Consider the following 21,921-nt stretch of genomic DNA (forward strand, 5'->3'; position numbering starts at 1 on the left):
TGGAGATTGCTTCAAATTTTCGAGAAAGTATGTGTGGAATTATTCCCAAAGAAGTTTGGAGGATAAAAAGTCATGAAATTTGTTTATTCCCGTCAATCTTAAAAAAATTTCTTGAAACTATTAGTTTGGGTACACTTAATTGTTTTATTTGATAGTTTTAAAAAATAAAAAAGTTGGCAACTTTATTGTTTTTATTATTATAATGAGTATATTAATTTAAATGAATCTCAACCATAAATTTTTTTATAGTACACATGTTATTAATCTATGAGGTCATTGAACATTACTTGACCTAATATTACTTGACCGGATCTTTATCCCCATAATATGGTTTTCCCTAATTAAGTTTTCCGTATATTATTTAATAAATTTTCTTTAATTTTAATTTTATTTATGATGTCATATTTACATGGTATAAAAGTAATTTATTTTGTTATATCATTTTTTTAATGATAAATTTAATTACGTGATTTTATTGATATAAAACTTAAGTTGAATAATTCTATTAATACAAAACAAAGTTTAATGAATTTACTTAATAAATTTCTCAAACACCCTTTTCGAGATATTAACTGAAATATTTAGTTCAAAAAAAATGATTAAAGAGAATGAATTAGATAATATGATATGATATGATTAGTTGAAAAATCGAAAGCGAATATTCTCTTAACCAATAGTGTAATATTTTGGAATAATGCACATGTATCCCCTTAACTTATGCTCAAAATTTCAAAGACGCACTTATACTATACTAAGGTCCTATTACCCTTGAATTTATTTTATAAATAATTCTCTACCCATTTTCGACCTACGTGGCACTATCTTGTGGACCCAACGCTGGTTGATTTTTTCTTTCATTCACGTAGGCCGAGAAGGGATAGAAAATTACTTATAAAATAAGTTTAGATTGAGGGATACTTGTCCATTTTCCCTAATATTTTTATTTAATTTGGTCTAAAGGTACTAAATTATTGTACTATATAGCATAATATTTTATGTAATATCTGTAGCTTCCTTCGTTGGTTCAATTAATTTACTTTGTCATGAAGTGTGAGAGCTAGGAAAAATAAGATCCACAATGGTATAGATTCCTTATTAAAAACAGATAGCACAAGCGATGTGATCTCAATGACGAAAAATGAAGAATGTAAAAAGAACAGAAAGATACATAACAAAACAACAATAGAGAAGATAAATGGAAAGATACACAACAAAACAACTTAAGACGAGTTGATCTTCCTGCATGTCTTCCTGATTTCTCCTCTGGAACCTGTCAAAGGAGATATGTTTCCCATCTTTACCATAGACTTGGCGAAGTGGTCGAAGAAAAGTGCATTGTTCTCTGCATATTGCTTCACCAAGGCTAATGATGCTTGACTCTTAGTAGTAAGAACTTGGTCAGAGTTGAGCAGACCCTTTGAAGCCAACAAGAGCTTGAAGTAGCTGTTATCAAATTTTGTTGGGGAAACAAAGTCTAAGAAGAATAAGTTTTGGTCACCACCAGATTTTGGGCACCTATTGCGCAATTGGGCAGCATATGATTCATCCAGAGTAGTGTCTGGTTTACTGTTTCCTGACTGGTTGTAGAGCCTTTGCCTGAAGCTGACACATCTTGAATTTCCAATTGTGTGGCTCCCTGCATAACATGAATACATTGATGTTAACTTAGATTTCAAGTATGTCGATAACTATGTAGTAACAAGAAAATTAAAGGGAGTAGCTTTTACCAGATAACGCGACAAGGTCAACAAGATCAAGCCCCTGCCTCTTGAATTTAGTGAGAATGGTGTTAAATGTGTTGTTTGGAGCAGGAATGTCATTGTTGGAGCCACTTAAACTGGCACTTCTAGAGTCTCTTCTTCCCAATGGAACCTCCCAGTTTGGTCCACCAGCCTAAAAACAAATGAGAATTAGTTCTGTTTCTATTTATTCTCGCGCCTCCTAGGAAATACTGTTATCGACTTCTTATGGATCTACTTACTAAAACAGTGGAGTCCCTTGCAGCAAGTGCCAAGATATCAGCACAAGAGACAGTTTGTGGGCATTCTTTCTCCAGTGCAGATTTAATATCATCAATGACATCAAATCCACGAGCCGAGTTCCTGTTGGGGTTTGATCTCTTTTCAGTTACTATGCTTCCCCTGCTATCCAGAAGCAAAGATGCATCACACCCCTACATTGGCATAGTAAAAAAAATAAATGATTAGCTATCAATTTTTTTATGGCACATATTTGTTCGTAGCAAAAGTAATTTCAGTTGTGTACTAGTGTGCATTGTTATAATACAAAGTGACAAATATTAACAGAGAGATATTTTACCTTGACAAAGCAGTCATGGAAATGGAGCCTCAACAAAGAAGCAGCCATTCGGGCTTCTTTGGCAACAGCCTTGGCAACAACAGATTTGACAATTTCTTGTGCTTTTGGGCATGATTTATAATAGTATTGCGGGTATAAGTTAGCATTGTCACTCTTAAAAGAGAAACAAATTGGTGCAAAAGCAAGAAGAGTTACGAGAACGAAGAAGCTCGTAGACTGAGCCATCTTGAAGTTTAAGTTCTAAGGACTTGTTGTGGAAAGAAGATAAAATATTGAAGAAGCCTGGCTTGCTGTGATGAAATTGAATGGAGTTTCACTAGTATATATAGTGTGTTCAATGGAAGAAGAGTCAGAAATAAATGGAGTTGGTAACTTTTTAGTTGGGATTAGTATATTTATTTCTGAATTATTTACAAATTGATGCAAACTTGTGTTTTAACAAGTATGATGATTGATCTGGTCCATGATAGTAAAAACACCTTCACCAGCTACTGTAAATGTTGCAATATCAATTCAATTGTAATGCATGACATGAAGTTGATTATGACTGCTTATCTTACTAATTGTTGACTTGGCAATATTTTTTAACATTGTAAATTATTCTCTCCGTTCATTTTTACTTGTCCACTTTAAATTTTGTACGCTTCTTAGCAAACAATAATTGATATGACTATTCTATCATATTATCCATATTAATCGATGTTTAGTGTTGAATCTTAAAAAAATAAATTTAAGGAATAAGTCGGGGTAAAACATGAAAATGTAAAATTGTCTTTTCTTCATATGTTAAAAGTGACAAGTAAAGTGAACAGAGAGATACTCCTCCGTCCCATATTAATTAATCATTATTCTAAAAATAGTTATCTCATATTAATTATTCACCTTATTAAATCAAGAAAGCAACAATTAATTTTTTTCTATATTACCCTTGCAATTAATTCTTTTTTAAAGTGCACATATTTATTTATAAAATTGTCAAGAAGTTTTTGAAAGGTGTATTAGTAAATTATCTTCTTATGATTTGTTAAGCACAGTGCAAAATGAAAGTAATCCGGGGGAAGCAGTTGATATCCAACTTTAAGGGAATAAAATAATTTAAGGTTTCTTAATCAAATGACTTTTAGGAGAAAATATTCAAGGTTCTTCTGTAAATCAATAATATAATTTATTTAATATACATGAATTGGCTTAGTCCTCTCCTACCCAAAATCCAGATTTATTAATTGTTTGTATTATGCCATCGAGAAGATCTTTAGGGAAATTGAAGTTATAACATTGTTTAAGCGCTAAATAATGACTTGATCTAGTCAACCCCACACACACCTTAATTGATTGCTTTGAGTTCAAGAGATGCAAAGATGATAAACATGGCTATATAATACTATAATAACAAAAAGAGTTGATAAAAGTGGGACAGAATTCACCTGCTTTGTTGACAAAAGAGGACCTCCACAATATTATTATTTGACCTCAATTACTCCAGCTCCTATATACTCACGCCATTTCTTAATTCCTCTTCTTCTTCTTTTTTTTGGTTTTATATATTAAAAATGTATGATCTCATGAAGATACCTTTTTGTTTTTCCTCTTCGCAATTTCATGAGGAAGTTTTATATTAAATTTACCTAACGTATATAATTTACTTATTTTGAATACTATTTACTAGATGATATAGTCAACTTTTTCAGCTAAATTTTATTGCATTCACCTAATCTAAATCAGGATGGTCAAACAAGGAGATTTTTTTTTTTTGTTATGTACTTTAAGCTACGCTATTGACAATTTCTTAGAAAAATAGAAATGGATTAAAATATAGTAATACTGTGGACTAGGGCAACTTGGTCTATGTCTGCTCTCGTGCATTATAATTACAGAAGTGAGGAAGGTGACCAACAACTGGATAAAGCGAATATTAGGTGAATCTGATTGGTCTCATGAAATGATTAACAATTAAAATGTTAGGAGAACTGCTCCTCTACTTTTTCAAACATGCCAAATTTGTTCTTTAACACGTTGAGAACAAAGGGGTTCAAGCAGATTGGCTGTCTTAATTAGCGAACTGTATTATATTCTCTTTTGATATAGTTGCAAGTAAGACCTTCCTAAAGCAGCTTAAAGCAAGGTAATTGAACTTGGGAGTCTTGATTCTCCGCACGCATCAGAGGGAATGAGGGAGTTCCAATAATTAAACATAGATTATTTTTCTTATGCATTATTTAATTTGATGTATTAAAAATAATATGTATTACATAATTTACACACATATCATTCACAATTATAATGGAAAAGTTGTTAAAAATATTAGGAGCGGTGGGGTCTTTAATTAACCATGTTAATGTGTGCATTAAAGCCCCTTTGCACTACTTAACATTTAGAAATTCATGATATTATTAATAGACACCTACAATGGTGTAAAGAAGAAATGTATTGAGCAAAGCATTACTCATACATAGAGTTAATGCATGCATTATTTTGTTAATACATTCTACCAAACAACCGCATAGAACATTATCTTTAACTATATTCAGACTCACTAAATTAGATATTTGTTATGGTGGTTTGGTAAATGTTGAGAGTTATCCGGATGTGAAAAGACGCAGCAACATATTAGAAGTCTAGAATAAGCAATATCACAACTTTGATGGTATGATTGTTTTTACTTTAAAAAGATAAAGCAGACGATTGACTTGAAGTGGTGTCATAGGAATCTGATTCTCGTGTTAAGCTCTTGGATGCGAAACATTATTGTCATTAATCTTGTCAACTCAACAAGATTGTCAAAAAGACGCAGCAAGTGTTTCATAAGTATAGTACCATACCACTTAATAATAATCTTTCAAGTTCACAGCATTCCCGATCCCCCCTAATAATCTGCGTGAGCACCAGTAAAGTAATCATTAATAAAATTCCAAAGCTATACGTACAGAGAGGAATCTGTTGGCAGCTTAAAATAAAAGCTGTTACAGGTAGCATGACGGCCACTCGGCCAGCATTTCCAAGTATGTTCAATTGTACATTATGCTTCACGGATGGGAATTAATACCAAAATTGCTGATATATCAGAGTTTTCAAAAAAAGTTCATGGTTTCTCAATCTTTACTGCCACAAAAATGAGAAGGCTTAAGCAACGTTTTGTATGCAGAAGCAGAGCACCAAATATCAGCTGCTTCCCAGGACAGACCCGTCTTGTGCACATTTTTACAACCTGGAACACTAGGCCTGGGACGTGGAAAGGCTCTTCCATTTAGAAACAAACAGGACTCAGATTGATCCGTACCTAACTTCACTAGTTCTTCCTGTTGCTTGAGTAGAAGCAGGTTGACGCTCCCATGAAGCTTGATTTGCAAATGGATTATTGACATCTTCTGGTCGTGAATAGCCATGGCCTACCCCACTTACCTATTTTTCAGTTCCAAAAGTGCAGTGTCAGAATGTGCTAAAGAGATCAAATCAGCACATTAAACCAGTTCAGCTCTCATGATTTTCGCAGCATGCTCAAAATAACATTTTGCCTTAGCATATACCCCTCTACTATATCCATACACCCTTACCCTGAACAACCATACCCCTAGCATTACTTACACATTAAGCTGTCACTCTCCCCTCTCTATCCCCTAAGGTGTAACCCCCACATATTTCACTTTTCGGAAATGCTTTAATAGCTCACCCAAAGCCTTCCACACCCCATCCCAAGAAGTTAAAATTCCCAAGCAGGTAGACTTACAGTTTCCAAACATGCGGATAAAAGTGTCATTCCAGGCAATGCATCAAGCCCACGCTGTAAAAATGAGATCTAATGAATTATTAAATGTTGCAAAAGAATTGTACAATTGAAAACAGAGCTGGACAAAAAGAGAAAGGATAGCAAACAGCAAAAAGCATGATAGTTAACCAACCTGATTATACACCCGTGTCTTGTAAATGAACCCTCCACAGCAGAATAGTGTTGAGGCAACTAATACTCTGTTTCACACAATATGTCAATATTTATATGATGCTACACAAGAAGACCAAGATCAGCATCTGAATATACAAACACTACTAAATATAAATTTCAACTACAGAATCAACAACTTCCTAAGCAAGATAACCAGTTATGCTGCAGCAAAACATATGATGTAAAGCTGCATAATAACCACAAGAACTCACTCAGACATTTCAACGTGAAAATAAAAGGCTGAAAAGGAACATGACATACATGCACGATAATACTCCAAATATGGCCCATCCTCCTGCAGCACCTCCACCTTCGCTTTGCTGATATTCTGCAAAAATTTCATTCCTGTTAGAAATATGCATAAGAATTGCATCAGTCCAAATTGTCTTGTATTGTAGGGTAGTTATTTACTAGGGTAGTTATTTACTGTTTAGTAGTTAAATCCTATTTTATCCTTATCCTTATCCTTAGTTTTTTAATCTTATCCTTAGGAGTTGGATTACTTGTAAACTCCTATTAATATCTGTGTTATAATGAAGTAAAAAGTTTTGCTTTTCATAAATTTTTCTTTGTTCGTTTATCAAACTAATGTTCCTACTTGTTCAATAACAAAAGAAGATAAGATTGTTATGTTTTTCCTTCTCTAAAAACTAACAATTGATATCAGAGCATTTATTTCTTGAGGGATCCGTTGGTGTTTTGATTGTAATCAACAAAACAAGTTTATCAATCATGGAAGCAGAATCAAGTTTTTCTGTAATGGCACCACCTGTTTTTAATGGTGATAACTATCAGATTTGGGCGGTAAGAATGGAAACATATCTAGATGTCATGGATATGTAGGAGTCAGTCGAAGAGGATTATGAAGTTCCTCTGTTGCCTAACAATCCTACTATGGCCCAGATCAAAAACCATAAAGACTAGAAAACCAAAAAATCAAAGGCAAAAGCCTGTTTATTTTCAATAGTATCTTCTTCAATCTTCACTTGAATTGTGTCTCTGAAGTCAGCAAAAGCCATCTGGGATTATCTCAAGGCAGAATACGAAGGGGATGAAAGGATCAGAGGTATGCACGTGCTAAATCTTATAAGAGATTTCGAGATGCAGAAGATGAAAGAAACTGAAACCATCAAAGATTACTCTGAAATGCTCTTGAACATAGCAAATAGGGTAAGATTGCTTGGTTCCGTGTTTAATGATTCACGTATTGTTGAAAAGATTTTGGTAACTGTGCCAGAAAGATTTGAAGCAACCATAACTACTTTGGAAAACACGAAGGATCTGTCCAAGATCACCTTCGCAGAGTTATTAAATGCTTTGCAGGCACAAGAACAATGAAGAGTCATGAGAGATAAAGGAAATACAGAGGAAGCATTGTTTGCCAAGCCTCAAGATGGAGGCAAAAACAAAAAGAAAAAGAACAAGAAGAATGGTGAAGGCATTTCAACAAGTACTACTAAAGGAAAAACTGGACACTCAAAGAAAAGTTATCCTCCTTGTAAGCATTGTAACAAGAAAGGTCATCCACCATATAAATGTTGAAGAAGGCCTGATGCTAAATGTAGTAAATGCAATCAACTTGGGCATGAATCTGTAATTTGCAAGAACAATAGTCAGCAACAAGAAGCAGAGGCTAAAATTGTTGAGGGTGAGGAGGAAGATCAACTCTTTGTTGCTACATGTTTTTCAAGTAGATCATCTAGTGAGTGTTGGCTGATTGATAGTGGATGCACTAATCATATGACAAATGAAATGTCTCTCTTCAAGGAATTGAAGCCCACGACCATTACTAAAGTCAGAATAGGTAATGGCGACCATCTTCCTGTAAGAGGGAAAGGAAACATTGATATTCCAAGTAATTCAGGTACTAAAACAATTTCTGATGTGCTTTATGTACCTAACATAGATCAAAACTTGCTTAGTGTTGGTCAATTGATGGAAAAAGGCAACAAGTTAAATTTTGAAGATAATCATTGCTTGATCAAGGATGCTTCAGATTAAGAAATGTTTAAAGTAAGAATGAGAGGCAAAAGTTTCTCATTAGATCCATTTGAGGAGGAGCATGTTGTTTTTTCAGCAAAAGAAAGTGTTGCAGAAGTATGGCACAAGAGACTCGGACACTATCACTATGAAGGGTTGGTTAAAATGCAAAAAATGAAAATAGTTAAGGACTTGCCTGTTTTAGAAGTACATTCTTCAAATTGTCTTGCGTGTCAATATGAAAAACAAACAGACTTCCATTTTCAAAGACAACTTGGAGAGCCTCGAACAAATTGCAACTAATTCATATTGATATAGCAGGACCACAAAGGACTCCTTCACTAAAACGTAGTCTTTACTATGCCATTTTTGTAGATGATCTAACCCGCATGTGCTGGATTTATTTTCTCAAGCATAAGTCAGAGGCTTCTAATGTCTTTCGGAAGTTCAAAGCAAAAGTAGAAAATGAAGCCAACTATAAAATTCAGTTCGTAAGAACAGATAATGGAAAGAAATACACTTCTTACCAGTTTGACATGTTATGAGAGGAAGCAGGGATTCATCATCAGCTTACTACTCCCTATACTCCACAATAAAATGGAGTAAACGAGAGAAGAAACAGATACATTATGGAGATAACCAGATGCATGTTGCAAGAGAAGACCTTGCCAAAGAAATTTTGTGCAAAAGTGTTTGGTTGTCTCTGTTTTTCCTACATTCCTCAGGTAAACGAGATAAACTAGATAAAAAATCTGTCCCAGGCATTTTTATTGGATATAGTTCAGTTTCAAAGGCATATAAAGTCTTCCAACCACAAACTGAAAATATAATCTATAGTAGAGATGTGAATTTTATAGAAAATGAAGAGTGGTGTTGGGAAGACTCCAAGAAATTTGTCGTTAACACTTCTGACAAAGCAAAAAAGTCTCCTACCCAGTTTTTTGAGAAGAAAATATCACTCTCACGACAGGATGAAATGGTGGATCATTTACCAGTCAAAGGTACTCGACAACTCAGTGATATATATCAAAGATGCAATGTAGCAGTATGTGAACCTGTTGGGTACAATGAAGCCAAAAATGATGAAAAATGGGTTGCTGCAATGAAAGAAGAGTTGTTTATGATTGAGAAAAACATGACTTGGGAGCTTGTTGATCAACCTGAAGACAGAAAGATAGTTGGGTTGAAATAAGTCTTTAGAACCAAGCTAAATGTTGATGGTTCAGTGAATAAGCATAAAGCAAGACTTGTAGTTAAGGGGTATGCTCAAATTTTTGGTGTGGATTATTTTGATACATTTGCACCAATAGCTAGGCTTGACACGATCAGGTTACTTCTTGCTCTTGCTGCACAATTGGGTTGGAAAGTGTATCAAATGGATGTCAAATCAGCATTCCTTAATGCCTTTCAACAGGAAGAAATTTATGTTGAGCAACCTGAAGGCTTTGTGAAGAAAGGAAATGAGGACAAAGTTTATAGGTTAAGAAAGGCACTTTATGGACTTAAACAGGCACCAAGGCCTGGTATGGTCGAATAGATGGCCATTTACTTGGCTTAGGCTTTGAAAAGAGTCTATTAGAATCTACTCTTTATGTTAAACATCATGGCATTGATATTCTTGTTGTGTCTATATATGTGGATGATGTACTAATTACAGGAAGCAATACAAGGCATATCGAGGATTTCAAGCAAGAAATGATGCAAGCCTTCGAGATGACTGATCTTGGTCTAATGTCTTATTTTCTTGGTATGGAAATCAAGCAGGGACAAGATGAAGTTTTCATTTGCCAGAAGAAATATGCTAAGGAAATTCTCAAGAAATTCAACATGGAAGATTGCAAGGAGATGAATACTCTTATGAACCAAAAAGAGAAACTAAGCAAGAATGACAGAGCAGAGAAAGTGAAGGAAACGTACTTCAGAGGCTTAGTCGGTTGTTTGATGTATCTCACAGCTACAAGACCTGATATTTTGTATGTTGTAAGCATTCTATCGAGGTTCATGCATTGTGCTAGTGAGGTGCATCTAAAAGCAGCAAAACGAGTTGTTAGATACATCAAAGGAACCATCAATTACGGTGTCAAGTTTCAGAAAATAAATAGATCTGAAACTACTTGGGTATTCTGATAGTGATTGGGCTGGATCCGCAGATGACATGAAGAGCACATCTGGATATTGTTTCAGTCTTGGCTCAGGAATGTTTTCGTGGTGCTCAAAGAAGCAGGACATTGTGGCTCAATCCACTGCAGAGGCAGAATTTGTGGCTGCAACAGCAGCAGTAAATCAAGCATTTTGGTTGAGGAAATTTTTTGGAGAAATGCACATGAATCATACAAAGGGAACTGAAGTATTTGTGGACAATCAATCTGCAATAGCAATTTCTCATAATCCTGTATTTCATGGGAAAACAAAACACTTCAACATCAAGCTTTTCTTCTTGAGGGAAGTGCAAAATAATGGTGACATGATTCTCCTCTATTGCAAAACTGAAGAGCCGCTGGCTGATATCTTCACCAAACCATTATCAGGCAATAAATTTCAACTTCTCAGGCAAAAACTTGGAGTTTGCAGCTCTTAAAGCAAGGAGGAGTGTTAGAAATATGCATAAGAACTGCATCAGTCCAAATTGTCTGTATTGTAGGGTAGTTATTTACTGTTTAGTAGTTAAATTCTATCTTATCCTTATCCTTATCCTTAGTTTTTTAATCTTATCCTTAGAAGTTGGTTTACTTGTAAACTCCTATAAATATCTGTGTTATAATGAAGTAAGAAGTTTTGCTTTTCATAAATTTTTCTTTGTTCGTTTATCAAACTAATGTTCCTACTTGTTCAATAACAAAAGAAGATAAGATTGTTATGTTTTTCCTTCTCTAAAAACTAACAATTCCTTTATCATGATTTACATGGAACAGACACTAAGAACAGTAATGCACCAGGTTGAAAAGACATAGCATTGCTAGAACTATGTAATTCATATTGCGCAAAACCATCCCTAGCACCAGATATTCCCTCCGCTGAAACACACTACTAAGGTCTCCTCTTCCTCCACCCTCCTCCACCCACCACCATAAAATATCTCTACCAATATATTCTCATATGGCGGAAAAGGTGGATAGGGACAGGGGAGGGCTGTAGATGGTTAGCTAAGAGGCTAAACCACAATCTTTTTTCCCTTTTGTTCTAAAGCTTTTTCGTTGCTCGTTAGTGATAGGTATCATAGACTGTCAAAAGACTCAAACATGCATTGCTCTATGAGCATAATGTATGTTCATCAATGATAAGTGTACACTCTCTCCGTTTCAATGTATGTATCTTACTTTCTTTTACGTTTGCTTCAAGAAGAATGTCTCTTTCTAATTTCTATATTTACTTTAACTTTTTAATTCCAACATTCTCATTTTACCCCTAATAACATCACAAGATTCAAAGGATACTTTTTGTATGTTATACGCAACTTTAATTAAGACCGTTGATTCAAAAGTCTTCTTCATTATCCAAAAATCATACTAAAACACATAAAATGAAACGGAAGGATTATAACTGGCACGTATACAAGTGAAGTTGAATAAAGGCCAGATTGCACTTACCACACATCTTTGTGAGGGTGAACTGAACAGGATCATAGTTTTCTATAGGAATGGTGACCTCAACTTCATATGGGTTATCACGAGCAACATCACCTGAAAATACAATCAGCAATTGAGGAACAAAGTTGCGCCAAAAGATAATATAATAGAGAAACAAGAAATATCTCCCAAAACAGTCTTATAAGCAGAATTGTCAAGTCATTATACATCTCCAGTCAATCAGTAATGATGTTGGTGACAAAGTTGTTGGTGATCCCCCAGTTGCTGCTGAACCAGATAATGTGACCTTTAATCCTTGCTCCGGAGAAACCTAACATGTATATTGAGAGGGGCATGAAAGAGAGAATCAGTGATTTCCAAGTGAATAACAATCAAACACAAAAATAATAAATGCATGATAAAAAGCTTAAGCACCTTTACTAATGGTTTCTGCACAGAACCCGAAACCGAAGCAATCGCGGTCATATAAAGGGCTACACGAGTTTGTGCAGTGTTGAAGCTACAAGATAACAATGAAGAATCAATTGAAATTATTTCATGCATTTTAGACTGTGATATGATAACTGCTGGAGCTACGCAGCTTATGATAAAACATGGGATGTCTCCATCCTGCAAGAACAGGACAAGTATAAAACAGGCAGTGGTAAACTGTTGGCAAAGTTGACCAACAAAAAGACTAGCATGACAATAAGTCCTCTCCAGGGTATTGCTTGGCACCTGTACCAAAGCACATTCCTAAATAAACGCAAAGCATCTCTGTGGAATCATGAAGAGGCAAATGATATTTTACAGCAAAGAGTACCCGAACATCAAATTGAAGGAAAGCAGATGTGGACACGTGACAAAATATGGCCACCTAAAATCAGATATCTTTGTTCAATTTTTCCCTTTGGGGGGGGGGGGGGGGGATAACATCAGCATATGTGTGTATGCCTGTCCAATTCAACATCTTATGTCTTGCAGGATCTGTCCTGTTACAAAATGCAGGAGTAACCATATAACCCTACCTAGGTGGAGTGTCAGACTAGAAAAATAGAGATACAATTATTTTATTTGAAGAGTTAAGCCGTACAAGATCAAGATAAGTACAAAGAAAAAATCTTTAAAAACAAATAAACAGAAGCAACAACAATAGTAATAATATCAGTGTCAGAAGCAACAACAATAGTAATAATATCAGTGTCTCCTTTTGATTGTCTTAGCTTGAATACACATGGAGTTTCAGTGTAAAGTTGAAAATCACAGTTGTTAACAAAAATTGGACCCAAAAATAACCTAACTTTATGAATTTGAAATAATAAAAGAATAAAAATGCGTCCAATCTGACAAATTGAGCAGTTACTGTTCAGCAAATAATAAATAAATGAAGGCAGAATTCTAGTTAAAGGAGTGTGTGTGTGTGTGTGTGTGTGTATATATATATATATATATATATATATATATATATATATTTTTAAGTAATGAGATAATTCTCATTACCTGAATTCCTTGTGAGCTTCTTCATAGCCCAATTGAGTCAAGCCATTGTAAACCTGTGAATTCACAAGCAAGGGCCTCCAGACCATAAGCCATGTGTGACAGTTTGAAGGTACTGCGTGAAAGAAGATATGTTTTCCTTACAATTTCCCATGACCGTGGATGAAAACCAACAGTGAAACCTTGAAAGACGCGCAGACCTGGTTTCTCACATGGAACGGCAAGTTCGACGACAGTTCTGTCCAAAAGTCATATTAGACATACAGCTAGAACTAGAAATTGAAGTTTAGAAATCATGCACTTTTAAAACCCCTACATTTAGTGATGTCATCATGGAATCCACATTATTTTATAACTCCACCAATAATCAAACCTTTTCAATTACCCTCGCTGGTCAACTTTTGACCTCATATCATGGAGGTTATTGAAGTAGAGTAACTTCTACAAGAAGAAATCCTTTAGTCTTAGTCAAAATACACTTAAAAGTCAATTTGATTGATATGAATTATGTCTTCTTTTTAGAACAAAACACAAGGATTTACAAACAAAAAGAAACATACTTGGAGTTACAAAGCTTTTATAACAAAATATTGAAGAGACGTATTAAGAACTGCCAAAAGTACATTAGAGCAACTTGGACAAGAAAATATGCCATCCTCCTACTGCAGTGGCGAAGCCAGGAATTTCACAAAGGGTGGCCAAAAATAGCACAAACAAAAGCTCTTTTCAAAAAGTAGAACTAGTGAGATTCGAACAGACGAGCACTTCCTCATTTCAAGGAGGTGAAACCATTGCGCTATAACAACTTGTTATGTTAAGGGTGTCGAAAATATGTTATTTAATAATTTCAAGCATTTTTTTTCGATGAAGGGTGTCCCTGACCACCATGTGGCTACGCCACTGCCTCCGATAAATACACTACCCAATTACAGCAACCCATAAGAGTTGTGAACCCACCTCATGCTCACCCCACTCCCAGTTGTCTGTGAAGTGAGAACTCATGCATCTAACAAATAGTTGTCCATTATTAACTTTGCACATTTCTTAAGAAACTATAAATAGCAAAGTAATTTTACTATATTACCCTTTGAATATAATAAATACAATGTCTTGAAAATTTCGATAGGAAAATGACTATAATTAATGATGACGGTAAATTAGGAACTAAGTGCAAAATTATCTATTGATTTAATAAAGTGGAAGTATTGTTGGATATCCCAAAATAGTATAGTGGACAATTATTATTGGACGAAGGGAGTAATTCAGCTAAAGGAAACATGATAATAGTAACAAGACTTCTGTTTTGAAATTGTAAATAGGGTGGCTATCAATTTCTTAATGCTGATGATATATTGTTACCATTCCCAAGAAAAACATGATAATAGGGTTAAATCTTAAGTAGTTCTGTTTGCAAGGGCCTGGAAAGGGAATGTACCCCCAACTTCAAATATATACTCCTTCTGTTTGATTTTATATGGCACTCATTCCATTTTGAAATGTTCCAAAGTATAATTCCTCAACTTTCAAGAATGAATTTATCAAATTTTAAACTCTCTGGTGATGATTTCTCTATCAAACTAAGAGCCTGTTTGGATTGGCTTTTGACTTATTTTTATCATTTTAGCATAAAATCAAGTGCTTATAAGCATTTTTTTAATTTACCCAAACACTAAAAAAGTGCTTAAAAGCACTTAAAATAGGCCAATCCAAACAGGGTCTAACTTTTCAATAATTACTTTAATATTTTTTTCCAATACCACTAATGTAATGTATGTAACATTAATATTCAAAATTACGAGGGCAGTAAAATACAGTTATACGGGGGAATGTAATGTATGTCACATTAATATCAAAACTATTGAGGGCAGTAAAATACAGTCATACAAAGAAATGAAGAGAATAAAACTTTCCAATCTGAAAGACCTCATCCCAGATGCAGTTTCTCTCTTCTTTTTTTTTGAGGGGGGGGAGGGGCAGCTGAATGATGGGGAAAATACCTACAAGCAGACTCATATTCAACATTGCAGATGCATCCAAGTCCGCCTGAGGAATTGAATTTCACAAAATAGTTAGCATGACAGACTATGATACATTCAATAACAGACTCCCGCCCACAATTCCAAACCCCACATCATTGTTGAAAAAAGAGGTGATAGTGAATTCCTGAGTCAAAATTTTAAAAAAATTTAAGAACCCAGCTTCTTGTAACACTTCGCCCTTTACTACGAAGTAGTTCAGTTAATACATTAAATTGCAGTAAAATCACTACCTACGCTGCCAGAATAAATTTTCATTCAAAAAAATAAGCTTTCAAAGTTTAGTAATGAGGTACAGAAGACACAGAAATCAGGGAGAAAGATACGTGAATGACAAATTTCGTCCAATAATGTACTTCAGATATAAAGATGAACTTCAGATCCGAGCACTGCTAGCAACCCTCATACTATACTATAAAGCAATGAAAGGCCTACTGCTTTTGTAATTTATCCCGTCCCCAGAATTGAAACCAAATTTCCAGGAACCACCTCACACTGTCAACCGGAGGAACAAAACATTTTTCCCCACACGAAGAGCCATGGGAAATCTAAAATAGGTATTTGTTTTTTTTTATGACAAGGGAAACCCGCAGCTGCTACCCTTTGGGTGCGCAGAAGGTAAAACCCCCGCTCCTCTGCAATAGCTCGCAGACCACATAGGAGAGGTAACCCGCATCAGGCGACGAGCTCGACCCAGAAGGCAAACCCTTTGCTTTTGCTGGCAAGGGGTTTCGAACTTGAGACCTCCACCATGAAAGTCCCAAGCTCAAACCACCGGCACCCCTAAGGGAACCTAAAATAGGTATTTAGGAAATACAAATCGATCAACAGCTAATTATGGTCACAGAAGTAACTGCAGTAGACACTTGACATTCACTGGATAAGTCACACATATTTGAGTCACCAAAAATGAAATTGTCCAAGGTTGTTCATAACACATGCAACACTTAGTGAAATATTTTCAGCTAGCAAATCTTGTGCATTAATATGTGATATCAAAATTATGCTTCTCTTAGCTGACCCCAGGCTTCTTGTTTGTTCTTTTTATTTTATTTGACGAATACCCACAGGCTTCATTTCTATAATGCCATCGTAGATCCAAATTTTCAGAATCGGTTGAGTGGTTCAGAGGTATATTAGAGATAAATCAAAGACACTAACTTGGAAAATATGTAGTTTAGTGAGGCTATTTCACACATCTGAAATTAACAAGCTGTCTTACTAGTCAAATGAAGGGTTTACATACCTTTGCATTGTCCATGAGGGCAGTTTCCACATATAATATTGACCTATTAATCCAGAAAGTGAGAGATTCAGTCTAACTGTGTTGGAGTTCAGTATATGGACACCAAATATTGAAATGTAACAATCGTACAGGGCCCAGTACTACACTTCTATCTTTTCAGAGGATCTATAATTTGATTTCTTGAAAATACAAAGTAGAAAATGTTTCATATTTATAGTAAGAGAGAGAGATCATTCAAACCTTAGCTGTTCGGCCCATCTTATCATAACTCTGCTCACAGTTCATCAGGTCACCATTAAAATATTCCTAGGGGTCAATAGAAACATTGCAAATTAATATTAGCTTTGCAGATAAGATTGGAATAAAAAAGTAGGGTACACAACAATATGAAGCAAGGAATTGGTGCATCTGAGGAGCAGATTGACGCGACTTGAGGAACATGCATGAATCTTTAAGTTTTTCCGGTATAAGATTAATATGCACCAACAGTTCAAAAGCTCACCTGAATGAAGCTGACATGTCCTGACCCAGCACGAAAGAAGTTGAGTTTATCAAATCTGCCATAGTCCACATATCCCTGCAGTTCAAGGTCGCTCTTTATTGCATAAGGAATCAGAATTCCAAGAGTATATTATGGACATTTCAATTAAGTAGACGTTTTCTTAGTATAACATCCCGGTCTTTCTAACAATCTAAAAGTTCCGCTGAGAGATGTAAAAAGAAAGAATTATTTTCCCCACTTCCACTTGGAACTCGCAAGCAAATCCAGCTTTTCTTTGTTCATCAATTTCTTAATAGGCAGTTAATTTCTACTCTTGGGCACTTCAGAGGTGCCAGCTTAAGAAAATATTCATCACAATCATGGAGAAAAGTAAGTGGAAGAAAAACCGAAAGAAAGACACACGAAGGAAACTAGGAAGAAACAAGGTTTCTCATCATTCGGAATAAACATCACACGTCTTCACCACGTCCATGCAACTTAAATGAGTGTTTTACGCACTCCTTAAGCCAGGCCAACCACTTTGATGCCGCTTGAGCATAGTCAGTTGTCAGAGGCGTTTATTTGTGGGGTTTCAACAAGTAGATGTGCTAAAATTGGACAATACTAAGTAGGAGGGACTGACTCGCCAGAAGTGAGGAAGTTGGAGTCTATTTTATTCTAGGTCATATATAAACAGAAGTATCTCGTCTCTAACATGTTAAACTTTTACATGAGGTGGTTCACTTGATTCAATATCATAAAGAAGGTAAAGAGGCTTGAGTCTCCCTACCGCCTGTCAATAAGATATTCCAATATGCATATCTGATAAAGAAGAATTAGGACTACACATGAAGGTACGTTTGGCAAACCTAAATATACATATATAAGAATGTCATCTTTCTATCCAATATAATTTTTGAGGCTAGGCAGTTCACTCATTTCAATATTTAACAACCTATTCCACACCTTCCAGGAACTGGCTTCAAACCTTTACCTTCCCAAACTAGAGTTTATGTTAACTTAATTAGGCATTGTTCATTCATTAAGTGTGACATATATATACTCCTAAACCCTACCACCTATCAAGAAACAAAAAACAAAAAAATACTAAACCCTGTTTATTGCCAGTAGAATGCAATCCTCAAATCACTTTTTGAGATTCCCACTATGAGTCTACCTTTTAAATGACCGTGTATATTGCAAATGAAAAGTAAGCTCAAACAAATATGTTGAATATAGAGCTAACATACTTATTTTTCTTTAAAGTGACTAGATATTACAAATGTCATAATCAGTACCAACTAGCATGCTCAATAACTATAAATCTAATTAGCTATGAGTCCCTGAAGGATGTCTTTTGTCAGTTTTGTGCATAAGGTTAGGGATGCAAAGTTGACTAGCATGGAAGAAGCTAGTCGCGGATTGCAAGATAAGAAGTTTGTAAGAGTCAGAGAGAACATTTTTCATCAAAAAGAGAGAAAAATGGAAGGGCAAATAAGCTGCAAGTTATATATAAAGTAAATAAACGAATGAGAATTTCATAAAATGCATTACCGCTTGCGATCTAGACTCAACATCTTTGCAAAATCGAACCACCAAGTCAGCATCCTACATTACACAACTCACGAGCATTACATTTTGCACAAATGACAAAACCAAAGCTGTTGGTGGACATAGTAGCTCATATATCAAATCAGACATCACCTTCCCCTTCCCCTCATACTCAAATGGTTGTCCAATCCAACTACTCTGGAACATAGGTTAAGAAACATAAACTCTATTCAACATGTACCTCCAGTAAAATGACCAGTTTTAAGCATTCAGATCTCGAGAGTGATAAAAAGTACAACCTATAATAAGTTTGCAAGTACTGTGGCACCATCATGGTGATTTTATACAGGAGATTCCATTTCTCACAATAAGAAATATAAGAAAATTGCAAACATCCAGCAGACTGAAATGTGGCTCATGGTAAGTAACACTATAAGGTGAACTTAGACTTTCACACTGAAAATAGTCAATTTTGCAATTTTGTGCCCCTTCTTAATGAATCGATCGACAAGCAAGAGTTTCAAAGGATACAAAATCATGAATGTGGCTGGAGTTATCCAGAGCATAGCAACCAGTATTTGGTGTGGCAACTGAAAAAGCTCCGATTGCTTGCAACAATACAGCTGAGAGAATATGAAAGGATAGAATTAGATTAAGAAGTTCCAAATCCGTCAGTATAAAGACAGAGTAATTCCAGAGGATGCTTCCTCATATACTAATATATCACCTGCTACTACTGTGACTAGCAAATGATACGCCACATCTTCACCAGAGCATTTCTTTAGGCTCCTCATCTCGCCGAATACACGGCAGTCCTGCTAATACAGTTTATTGTATTTTATCACAGCACTGTAACGACTAATTAATCAGCGGAAATTACAAGGGATTGTGATTATTGCTAGGTTTATTGCTATGTCTAGTTAAGAGTTCATACCTTGCCTGTAGAAGCTTGCTTTCTATGGAAGTGGAACACGAGTAGCCGAATTAGCAATGCTTGTACGCGAGAATGGAGATAAGGAAACCACCAGAAAATTTCCGCCGGCGTTGTAATCACTCGTCGCTGTACAGATTCCGATGAATTGCTCTATAACATTTCTTCGTCCAAAACTTTCAATCGAGTTCTCCCCAGTTCCCTTATTGTTTGCACCTGTCTTTTGATGTGATTTGGAATTTTTTTTTTTTTTGGGACAACGTGACTTGGAAAAGTTACTTCGCCAAATTGTTTAATGTAGTAATCGCCTTTTTGATTTTATTTTATTTTAATTAAGTAAAATAAATCTGACGGTGAGAAGAAATTATTACAATGGTAATACTATAATACCATGAAAAAAAATTCCACTTTCACTTCATGAAATCAAGGTGTGATAGCAAAAAATCAAATCCAATATTTAAAAATAAGGATAATATACAAGTAGTCTTCAATTTATGCTAAAAATTCAGAGATATATTATACTATATTAAGGTTTTATTATTTCTTGAACTTATTTTATTAATAATTTTTTACTCCTTTTTTGCCTATGTGGCATTATCTTGTGGGCCCAATGTTGATTTACTTTTTTTAAGCTAGTGCCACGTAGATCGAAAAAGAATAGAAAATTACTTATAAAATAAGTTAAAGAAGGTAATAGGACTTTAGTATAGTAGAAGTATGTCTCTGAGATTTCGGGCATAGAAAATTACTTGTGCATTTTCCCTTAAAAATAATTGATGAAATATTTTTTTAACTTACTTTTCACTTTAGAATTATTTTTTTAAAAAATTAGCCCTATATTTTATTTGTAGCAAAAATATTTCTATTTTTATTTAATTGCATCGGAGCAACTTGTTAGTTAAACTGATTTTCTATTACTATGTTTCATATTCGTTTCACGCAAGAAAAATGCAATTCGAAATCACTTATGAGTTATGACTCAAACAATTTCGAGAAGCAATACAAAATTGATATCACTTATATTATTATGTAACATTTATTTGTGTATGTTATGTTAGTAGGTGATCTATGTACTTTGATTTTATGAGAACATGATATTCTTTTTGTACCTTTCTTTTTGGTGCATATTTTATCTCAAAAGGATATTACATTGTGCATTTATTTGTGTAAGTGAATTAGCCAAATTAGGCGATCTTAATAATTTATAAACTTCGTGAGATATAAATTATATTTTATATATACATTTTTTTAGTAAGAGTACATCTAAACATAAAATAATATTTTAAATATTCTCGTAAAAACTATAACCAAACAAAACTTTACTTTCAAAAAATTATATATAATGAAATGAAAAATATTTTATTTCATTAGCCAAATGCCTACTTAATTTTTCAATTATTCATTCTTTGATTATTTTGAAAATAATATTACGTATTTAGAAACCATTTAAGTAGCTCAATTTTTGTTTCATCCAAAAATATTTCATCATTTGAGTATGTGGAGTACGAATAGTTTGAACAATTGTAGACCATTTAAAGTTGTATATTTATTATAAGATAAATTAATAATGAAATTAAATTATATTAAATTGATTAAAAAAATTGAAATATTATTACGGAATGAAAGTAGTATATATTAAATAATAGTAAAATAATATCGAAGAGAGAGAAGAATTGTATTTTTAGAGAGTAAAATATAGAATTGAATGAAAGTTGGTTGTGTGACAAAATAAAAAGCTCTATATTTGGAGAGTAAAATAGATAATAAGGCTAGAGACAGTGGCGAAGTTAGGATGTTTAATAAGGGGGTTCAAAATTTGAAAAAAATAAACATACAAACTAATCAAAGGGGTTCAACATCTACTATATATACATAAAAAATAATTTTAACCATGTATGAATAGTAAAATTTTTTGCCAAGGGGGTTCAAGTGAACCCCCTTACACACTGTTGGATCTCCCCCGGCTAGAGATGCCCTATTAAACCATCTTCAAACAATATCTATTTTACTTTCAATTTTCTATATTTGGAGAATAAAATAGAGAATGAGCACTCCAACCTCCCTCCATATTATTCTCTATTCTTCATATTTAGAGAATTGAACAGTAGTTCTATTTGGAGATATTGAAAACAACTATTCCTACTCTTTATTTCACTTTTCAGTATTTTATTATTAATATAATTATTTTCTAATTAACATATTATTTTAGATATAATTTAATTAAATATCTAAATGTAATATGATATTTTTAAAAATATATTATTTAATATATACTATTTTTATCCCGAATTAATTTTTTTTTTTTTTTGTCAATAACATGATTTTTTTTTTAATTTTCACTAAAAGAATACACAAAAATAAAATGATAAGATAAATA

At 34.2% G+C, this 21,921-nt stretch overlaps 2 protein-coding genes across 4 annotated transcripts; both read right to left on the reverse strand.

The window, feature by feature from the left end:
- Positions 1-1,058: 1,058 nt before the first annotated feature.
- On the reverse strand, positions 1,059-2,770 carry LOC107009267 (peroxidase 72-like). Its single transcript, XM_015208576.2, has 4 exons — positions 2,320-2,770; positions 1,982-2,173; positions 1,728-1,893; positions 1,059-1,636 (listed from the first exon to the last, which is right to left on the reverse strand). Exons 1-4 carry the CDS (start codon positions 2,542-2,544, stop codon positions 1,221-1,223), a joined length of 999 nt encoding a protein of 332 aa, XP_015064062.1. The 5' UTR covers positions 2,545-2,770; the 3' UTR covers positions 1,059-1,220.
- Positions 2,771-5,114: 2,344 nt separating this feature from the next.
- Positions 5,115-19,816, reverse strand: LOC107008639. Of its 3 annotated transcripts, none has more exons than XR_001455282.2 (18): positions 19,548-19,816; positions 19,341-19,428; positions 19,145-19,236; positions 18,767-18,811; positions 18,617-18,670; positions 17,084-17,158; positions 16,822-16,887; positions 16,582-16,624; positions 15,297-15,342; positions 13,444-13,537; positions 13,303-13,355; positions 12,238-12,322; positions 12,031-12,133; positions 11,824-11,916; positions 6,518-6,601; positions 6,216-6,282; positions 6,044-6,097; positions 5,115-5,718 (listed from the first exon to the last, which is right to left on the reverse strand). XR_001455282.2 is itself a non-coding variant. In XM_015207756.2 (18 exons), the coding sequence occupies exons 2-18, from the start codon at positions 19,405-19,407 to the stop codon at positions 5,581-5,583; spliced, it is 1,242 nt and encodes a 413-aa protein (XP_015063242.1). In that variant the 5' UTR covers positions 19,408-19,428; positions 19,548-19,815; the 3' UTR covers positions 5,115-5,580. The 3 variants fall into 3 exon arrangements, 2 of the variants coding, with proteins under 2 accessions (XP_015063242.1, XP_015063243.1); XM_015207756.2 differs by having other exon boundaries at positions 6,518-6,584; positions 19,548-19,815; XM_015207757.2 differs by having other exon boundaries at positions 5,206-5,718; positions 6,518-6,584; positions 19,341-19,431; positions 19,548-19,760.
- Between the last annotated feature and the right edge of the window lie 2,105 nt (positions 19,817-21,921).

The sequence above is a fragment of the Solanum pennellii genome, chromosome 2 (assembly GCF_001406875.1).
Source record: "Solanum pennellii chromosome 2, SPENNV200".
Classification (NCBI taxonomy): Eukaryota; Viridiplantae; Streptophyta; class Magnoliopsida; order Solanales; family Solanaceae; genus Solanum; species Solanum pennellii.